The sequence below is a fragment of the Aptenodytes forsteri genome, unplaced genomic scaffold (assembly GCF_000699145.1).
Source record: "Aptenodytes forsteri isolate BGI_AS27 unplaced genomic scaffold, ASM69914v1 Scaffold6, whole genome shotgun sequence".
Taxonomy (NCBI): domain Eukaryota; kingdom Metazoa; phylum Chordata; class Aves; order Sphenisciformes; family Spheniscidae; genus Aptenodytes; species Aptenodytes forsteri.
Window position 1 is genome coordinate 2,285,499 of NW_008795709.1, and position 9,110 is coordinate 2,294,608.

The window sequence follows — 9,110 nt, forward strand, 5'->3', positions numbered from 1 at the left end:
ATGATCTTAGAGGTCTTTTCCAACCTTTATGATTCTATGATTCTATGATAGGTGTAAAGCAGAATCGCCTTTTCCAAAAGCACAGACACTTCTCTGCACATGGCTGTAAAGATGTCTTCTCTCTTCAGCAAACTCTCCAAAAATGTTAGACAGTGAGTGTGTTTGAGAAGCACTTAAAAAAGGCTTAAAGTGAGCTGCTTCACCAGTATTTGATGATATTGTCAAATGGTAGGAAACATGCTGGCCAGTGAGATTGGAGGCAACGAAGTTTGCTCATGCTTGTTTCTCAATAGAAACACAAATATTAAACAGAGTAAATACTTGTGTAATTTTATGTCATAAGATATAAAGGTATATACAGCATGTTCTTGTGTAAATGTGTAACTAATATAACTGTTTTTCCATGCAGCCAGCTTTTTGCTAAAAAATCCTTACCACACACTGTCAGAAAGTTGCTGATTTAATCCCCTTATCTGTAGAAGAATCTTTGCTTGACACATGGCGAGAAACATTCTAAACCAAGGAAATATACACTATAGCCATACAAGTGCTCCTCATCTTGCTTGTGCTGGTTACAGTCATAACCTTTTAGTGGTCACTATAAAATAATAGCCTGTTTTGGGAGTTGTATTTTGATGAGTTACCATGACCTGTCTTATTTTGAAGCTACAGCATGCATGGCAAACTACCTAGAATTCATCAATGGGACGGAAAGTCTACCTCCATATTTGTAAAATCAAAGCTTAGGAGATCCTTAAAAGTCAGTCCTAAATAGCATGCATCACTTATCAAAGTGTACTCCATGTCAGGTGTGTGGCAAAAGTGAGAACCCAAACCATGTGCGGCTCTGTCTGAGAACTGACTCCCGCCGCTGTTGTGCTCCCCTCGAAATGGAAATGAGAGCAGACAGCCCAGAAGCATGACTGTCGAACTCAGTCAGACTTTCACGGTTCATGTCAGTGGAGGTAGGAGTTCGTGGTGAACATACTTTTAAATTCTTTTACTTCTTTAGCACTCTTAAACAAAGTAAATAATTCAAATGATAAATATTTTTATCTCCAGTCAAGGTGTGAGCTGCTAAAGACATAGACATAGACAAAGACATAGTCAAAGATGTAGACAAAGTTTATATAAAAAGGGTTTTAAAATCAGTATTTCCTTGAAAAGGTTTGTCAGTTATAAATAAGATGAAAGAACTATTTTGTTGATAATTAATCAGTGTTTATTTTTTAAGCCACAGATGTGCCCAGTTGCCTTCAAATTCACAGGGTAAAGGTACATCATGCACATACATATATAAAAAAATCTTTTCAACTTGTAGTCGTAACATAGATATTAAAAGCCTGTCTTTCTACAGGGTTTCTATGGGCCTGATTTTCATTCTAACGATTTTGAGGGAATAGTCAGAGGCTTTAAATGGCAGCCAGACCACGCCGTTTTCGATCTCATAAGGAATGTTGTATCTGGGGTCATAGTGGCCCCCCAGGTAGTAAATGCCATTGAGGTTGGCTGCTTGGCAGCTGTTGTACCACCAGCCACCCCCGTACATCTCCGCGCAGCTCTCCTCCCAGCGGTCCTGGTCCCGGTCGAAGGTGCTGAACCGCATCTGAGCATGGGACGTGTATTCAGTGCCCTCTTCCAGCCAGCCGGCGATCAGCGCATCCCCGGCGGTCCCCTCGTAGGAGGACACGGCAAGGGCATACCCTTCTGCTTCAGACCCTACCTGTATGATATACTCTGCATACACAGCATTTCCATCCCAGTCCTCTAACTCTACTCGAAGGAGAGTGTCATTCTGAGTCAGCAAGTGTATATTTTCATTGCCCAGCCAGAACTCTCCTCGCCCTCTGCCATCCACGCTGCCGAAACCTCTCTTGTAGTCTTGCCAGGTCCGGTTAAAATTCACTGATCCATCCATTCTCTGTTGGATCAATAGCCATCCTCCCAAAGTGGTCTCTTGGTCGCAATAAACTGACAAAACCTTATTGGATCCTGCTGGCTTGATTTTGAAAATGCCACTTTTGACACCAAAAGTATGTTTCTGGCGGATATCATCACAGTCTAAAAAAAAAAGTTGATCTGGTTTGACAGGAGTTATCAGCAAAATTTAATAAAAGGTTCAGAGGAATCCAAGTACCAATAGCTCTGAAGAAAATTGTTAAACATGTTTTGGACTACACTAGGTATAGTGACAGGCAACATTAAAAAGAATTCAGAAAAGAAAACTTTACATCTTAAATAGTGAATTGTCTATGTAATACCCGAGTATTAATGAAATATTTTCCTTTTTTCTTTCCAAGGTGGCAACAAACAGACACAGTGCTTGCATTTTATCGTCACACTGTTGTACTGCAGTATCTAAAACCAATGTGTCAGTTTGGTTATGGATGGAGTTTGGCTCCACTACCTCAATAACTACTTCTGTGATGCCTGTGTACCTTTCCCAGTGTTGGCTGTCCTTTGCTTCACTCCTGGCCGTCTGAAGCTGCGGGCCTGAAAGTCTGGGGTATCCTCTGCACTCTGATCGTGTTGCACCCCACCTAGCTGCTCAGTTATTTCACGGGTCTTTAGTGATTTGGTTTCGAAAGTGGAGCCTCCCTTGTTGAAACTAGAAGAGGCGCTGGTCACTACAGTCTTGGAGTGACTTGCACTGCCAGATGGGAATCCAGGTGGCTGAAGGTGAAGTCCTCCAAAGTCATCTTCTTCCGCCTCTCCTAAGTCTGTAAATTTGTCTTTCCCCCCGTAAGCCCCTGAATGACTGGATACTCCAGTACTTAAGTGACTACTGCCTGTGCCAGTTACATGGCTGCTAGTTGAAATGCTGCTAGATCCAGCAAAGTGCCTACTAGCAGTGGATGGAGAATCAGGGGGAAAAAATGGGCTTAGCCCAGGGAATAACTTCTCTAGGTCGTGGAAGCTATCTGTCCCACCAACATGGTACATGCTCCCTTCCCGTCTAACACTTTCTGCTCCTTGTAAATAGGAGCAGTCTGAGCCATCAGAAGAAATCATTTTTTCAACTACTTCTTCTCTAGGGCCATCAGGGCCAGTGACAAATTTTGTGGTGGTAGTTTTGGTGCATCTACGAACAGTGGAGGTGGTTTTGTCTCCCTGACTAAGGGTTTCTCTCCCATGAGTATGAGTAACTAATTTGCTGGTGTGTGAAGGTCCACCCCCCCTCGATTCTGCCATGTGATGCAAGCTGTCGCCTCGGGAGGGGTTTGTGTCTGTTTCTGATCTTTCTAATACCACTTGCATCTGCCTGATGTTATTGATTATGTTCAGAGCTTGCATTTCTGGCAGAGGCTTATGCTTAAAATGCTCAGGAACATTCGAGTCCTTAAGTTGCTTCATTTTCAGCGTGCTCATGGTGATTGTTTGAAGCTCTGGGTGCAAGTTGATGGAGTTGGCTTGGGTGAGCTGCTTCTGGATGGTGTCGTAGCTTTCTTTGTCCACCTGGTAATCAAAACTTCTAGCACAGGTTCCTTTGCAAGCTCGTATCTTAATATCAATGTCCACCTACATAAACAGAGAGAAATAATTTGGTTAGGGAGCTTTCCTGACTTTATCAAGCAAGTGTATCCTTTAACTGGACTGGGGAAAGGTGGGAGCTGCCCTGGTACCTCCCACCTAGAGCTGAGCTTTTCCAAAGCTCAGTTTTGAAATCATCCCTGGGTTTATTTCCACTGTAAATACGACACGTGCGATAGCACAGTGCACATGAGCTCCATGGAGAAGTACGTTGTAGCACATTCCCAATCTCTGCTCCCTTTATTCTCGGGGCATAGGGGTGTCTTCCTGGATTTGGTGGGAGTGCTACAGAGCTGGGCGCACTCCCTGGGGACTGGGGCAGAAACACCTCCTCCAAGGAGAGGGGAAGATACTGGACTTGTCCCAGTGTCTGTCATGGCCCTGCTGTGAGGCCTGCCATCCTGGGAGTACCATTGCTTTCCCAAATGGTCCAAAAGCTGGATCTCTGATCCAGGGATCAAAATGGGCTTTTGAGCAAAAATGCTGTTTGTGCAAGAACTTTTCCTTGCATTACCATCAGAGGAATCAGCTGCAACCTGGGAACATGGGCTCTAATGCCAGCACTGGCTGTGGGCAGCGGTGGCAGCACTGGGGAAGGACAGGGCATGTCGTCCTCGTCCTAGCTGCTCAGCAACTCCTTACAGCAGGAGAAACACCTCATACAGAGCCAGTTATCAGCAGATATAAAATCCTTGCTGCCTGTCTGAGAGCAGAAGTAGCACATGGGGCTAGGAGTCCTCCTGAGCTCACACTGGTTCCCACACAGCAGGAGAAGAAAAACATGCCCAGAAAGCATCTCATTTGGGGGTTTGCCTCAGCCGGTCAGATCCTGTGAGAGTTGCATCATGTTTTCTTTCCAGAGGGAGCACTGCTCGCCGTGTAGGGTATAATGGATAGACCCTCTTTCTGTAGCTAAGCCCTGTAAAGAATGGCAATTACGTAGCAGCTACCTACCTCCAAGCGCTTCATCTCCACCACCTGTTCCTGGATGCTGCTCTGCAGAGCTTTAATTCTGTTTACTTGAGTGACAACTCTCTGCTTTAATGTCACAATTCTCCGCCTCAGTTCTCCTGACACGTGATCATAAGTCTCATCAATCTCTGAAACAGAAATGCATCAGTCACGTATGCATGTATGATTTTCTTTCCTAAAAGAGTAGTGTATTTTAAAAAATGTAATTAAAACATGTAATTAACATATTTCTCATAGTACTGAGCAGGTAAAATTTACATTAGTTTTTACTAGTTAGCAATTAAGAGTCTTGTATTACTATGTTCATTCTGGCTCTTGATAATAAGCATATATTTTCACTACATATTGCTTATGCACAAAAAAAAAAAAATTCAGCAATGGATAATAAAACTGGATGCGGGATACTCACGCTGAGCACTGTCCAGGTTTGGTTTTAGTACATTTATGGTTTCCACAATTATCCGATTGGATTTTTTATAGTTGTTTTGATTTTCTGCAAGCAGCTTCTTGATTTTGTCTATTCTGTGACTATAATCCTGGTCCGTTTCATCAATCAGTCCCTGCATTCTGCAGCCTGATGGACATTTTGTACCCTAAGATTGGAAGAAGAAATTAATCGTGCTAAAATCTTCATGAGTAAATCTTCTTTTAACATTATGTTTGCAGACTTTCAGCCAACACTGAAAACACATTAAAAAAAATTAGGGCAAGATTCTGCTAGTTCTCTTCAGATGTCCTGTCCTATTCATCCAATGACTTCACCAAGGACTTGTGTGACTTAGAGCAAGCCACCTGGAGGCTGATCCTTTACCTCCTATGCTTCTGACACCAGTGTGATGGAATCAGTGAAGCACATCCTCAGAAACCTGCCATAAAGGGAGGATCAGGTAAACCCTTAATTTTCCCTCTCCTCTGTTCTTCATGGTTGAAATTATATATATTATAATATATATATTATATATTAAAAAATATATATCCCAAAGGGCTCTTGTAAGGCAAAGTTTGTTGTCCAGTTTGAGCAAGAATGTCAGAGGCTAACTTGTTTAAGCAAAATTTTCCTTAGAAAAGCTTGATGTTCTTACAGACTAAAGCTCTTTGCCAAGATTTCATCAGATAAATGTAGCATAGAGATGGGCTGAGATGCAAGAGGTGAGAGGGAGACAAATTAGCAGCTTATACACAGACATACAGTCAATCATTACGGATCTTTTACTGAACATTTTGTCATCAGACTTTCTAAAACGTAACTTGTGAAGAGTAAGTTATTTCTAGTTATTTCTTTTCTTCATCTTACATCTTTCTTTCCCATGCCTTTCTCTTACCAACTCCCAAAGTAGCAGTATCAAAATTCTGAAAAGAAATCCTTCTTTTTTTTTTTCCTAGGAATAGCCTTCTTTTGTTTCATCTTTCTCTTCCAGACTTACTTTCTCTTATGATTCTGCCCCCCTGCAAACTTCTCTTCTCCCTCTTTCTTTCTCCTCACTTCTTTCTTTCTTTCTTTCTTTCTTTCTTTCTGTAACGAGATCTCTCCAGGCTGCCCCGACATGAAACATTACTTGTCCTCCCTCAGACCTAAAGCCCAACCACGTGCTGGCTGCATGGCACCCGTCGTAGCGGTCCAGCTGAGGTCCGTGAGCACCCTACTGATGGGCCCCGCTTTTGCCCCCAGAGCTCATTGCTCACCCAGTCATCGTCTGCACAGATGGGCCAGTTCTTCTCATACTGGCAGGCGGACTGGGACATGTGCTCCACAATCCTGGGACCACGCACTCCTGCACCCTCCTTTTCAAAGGTACTCTCTCCATCTTGTGCCTGCCAGGAGGAAAAAGGGGAAAAGCAAAACCGAGATTAACTAAACAGCTGCCAAGAGAACAGAAACACAATGCTGATGTCCTCAAACACTCAGTGGCATAGCTGACGTGTGGCAACTACAGCCATCTGGAAAGCATCACACCAAACAGTGCAAGGATTTTATTCCTGACATTTCTTCTAAGATATGATTTTGTTTGTTTTGTCGGAATAAAGTTTTTCATCTTTTAAAATTAAGGCTGCTATGGAGGGATCTGGTGATGCTCAGGATATATTATGATAATATTATTCCACAGAAATCTTGTGTTCTGTGTGTAAATATAAAATTAACTTGAAATTAGATTGAAACTGGTTAAATTAGAGCAAATACTTTAAAAATCCTATGTTCTATTTCCACTTGCTGCAATATTCCTAAATTTCTACTTTCATTCTACCACCTTCAGCGTACACAATACTGGCTTAAAGATATATATGAATAGAGTTTTGCCATGACTGTTTCTGATTTTAATCACAGTTGCTAATTGTAAGCTTGTAACACTGTTTTACCTGGCTTAAAGAGGAACAAAGCTAATAACATCATAATAAAAATAACAATGTCAGTGATGGATGGATTCCACTGTGCTAATGGAAAGAAGAGAAATAAATATACTGAGATTTTCTTCAAACCTGAGAAGCAAAAGTGCATATACACAAGCTGATTCTAAGCCAAAACACTGTAAGGATTCCTACTCTATTATCGCTCAGTAAAGGACTGGAAAATAATTCTTTGTCATAAAAGAAAGCCCTATTTTAGGGCCTGAGATGTAATTAGGTCTGACTGGATTCCTCTGCACACCTTAAGTTCTTTTCAAGCAGTATAAATAATGCTTGGAAAGATTAATGATTAATTATTATTATGACTAATGATTAATTCCAAGGCAGAGAAAGTTTTCCTAATTCTAGCCTCCAGTGCCAGAACCTCAGCCCTGGGGAACTGGAATGTCATTATTAAAATCAGCAGATTCATGCTGATTTGATTCATCCTGAGGATCTGGCCCAAGTGCCTCTTAAAAGTAACAGCTGAAAACTTTACTTTTAGGTGGTCTGTGCCCTTTCAGCATCGACAGCTCCAATGTGAGTGCTTCTGTTTTGTCACATCTGCTCCCTGTAATTTCTGTCATTTGTTAAAATATTCACATTCTTCAAAAAAAAGTCACAAAGAGAAATGTAAAGAATCTAATACAAGATTATGGGCTGAGACCTAAATAAGAAAAGAGCAAGGTTATATCACTTTCCTTATCTAAAAATTGATTCTTATTTAGCTCTAGTTTAACCTGATGTTGCTGCCACAGGAATCATTGTTTTTTAATGTGCATTTTAAAATAAAAGTATTGTGCGTCATTTGTAGGTGGAAAATCCTGCTGAAGTACCATCCAAAGGAGATAGAATTCACCCTAATAAACATGAAAAATCCCGACTGGCTGGAGCCACTAGCATTCAGTCAGTTAGGTTTAAGACTTACAGCATCACCTATGAATCTATGAATTCATGTTAATGTATCTGCTTTGCTGCTCCCGAAGCCAGGCAGATTCAGCAAAAATGAATTAAGCAAAACTAGAGAGCTGGATATTCAAGAACTACTGATGAAAGTCCAGCAGTGAAGTGGTTACAGTAAGCTTGTGCATATGTGTGTGCATTGAATTTTACGAGCTAGGTGACAGCCAAAATGTATCTGTCTAATGAATGAACATTAATAAATACTCTTCAAAACAGAAAGATATGAAAAGAATCAAGTAAGCAAACTCATACCCAGGCTAAGTTGAGGCACAGCAACACACAGAGGACCCTCACTGATATCATCTTCAGGAGAAGAGCGAGTAGAACTCTGACTGAGAGGATGCTCTTCACCGGTCTTTTGGTGCAATTTAAACCTTAATGCAAAACTGAGATTAATCATTATACTCCCTTCTGTTTGGAGACAAAACATGCCAAATGCTCCCCTTCACCATTAGGTGATTACCTAATGCCTCTTGCACAAGTTTCTGATGTTATTTGCTCCAGATAAGTTTGTACAACACCAACATGCGGGCAACACCATGTATTCCAGGAAAAAATCTGTCTAAAGCTTTGTTTCTCGTAACTGGATGTTCAACTAAGATGTATGCAGGACCTAGTGGGATCCAGCAATACATATCTGCTGGAAAACACATACTCTGTGTGATGGGTATTTAGCTAGCATAATCAAAGAGTTGATATTTGGAAAAGGAAGTCATTGGTTTGCCCTTTATGTGTGACTGTGTTCCACTGCTGTGAAATCCACTGGCCTTTTCAAAGCAAGTACTAGCCTAAAAAAGGTTGATACAGTCTATCTGTGACCATGTGGTCATCAACTGGAATTAATTCCTGAGGAGTGCAGAGCCCAGTTTACATCAGTTTTTACAGCTGGACCTTGCTGGTATTTGTATAGTGCATGATGGGTTTAACATTATGCTGTCTCTTACACAAATGGTATATGATAATTTTTTATCAAGTAGGATTTGTTTGAAATGAACACACAGAATCATAGAATCATAGAATAGTTTGGGTTGGAAGGGACCTCTAAAGGTCATCTAGTCCAACCCCCCTGCCGTGGGCAGGGACACCTTCAACTAGATCAGGTTGCTCAGAGCCCCGTCCAACCTGACCTGGAATGTTTCCAGGGATGGGGCATCCACCACCTCTCTGGGCAACCTGTGCCAGTGTTTCACCACCCTCATCATAAAAAATGTCTTCCTTATATCTGTATGGATCTACCCTCTTTTAGTTTAAAACCATTACCC

General features: G+C 41.6%; 1 protein-coding gene across 1 annotated transcript; it reads right to left on the reverse strand.

Moving 5' to 3' along the window:
- Positions 1-1,213: 1,213 nt before the first annotated feature.
- FGA (fibrinogen alpha chain) lies at positions 1,214-8,184 on the reverse strand. Its single transcript, XM_009283320.1, has 6 exons — positions 8,101-8,184; positions 6,187-6,315; positions 4,913-5,096; positions 4,486-4,631; positions 2,439-3,519; positions 1,214-2,061 (listed from the first exon to the last, which is right to left on the reverse strand). The coding sequence occupies exons 1-6, from the start codon at positions 8,149-8,151 to the stop codon at positions 1,352-1,354; spliced, it is 2,301 nt and encodes a 766-aa protein (XP_009281595.1). The 5' UTR covers positions 8,152-8,184; the 3' UTR covers positions 1,214-1,351.
- Positions 8,185-9,110: the final 926 nt, after the last annotated feature.

Bases quoted from the DNA above. Each gene is read 5' to 3' on its own strand.
- FGA (XM_009283320.1), bottom strand. From the start codon at position 8,151: ATGATATCAGTGAGGGTCCTCTGTGTGTTGCTGTGCCTCAACTTAGCC. The intron at 4,632-4,912 runs GTGAGTATCCCG...TTTCTGTTTCAG, and splicing joins AAACCTGGACAGTGCTCAGC to AGATTGATGAGACTTATGAT. The intron at 3,520-4,485 runs GTAGGTAGCTGC...CTGTTTATGTAG, and splicing joins TGGAGATGAAGCGCTTGGAG to GTGGACATTGATATTAAGAT.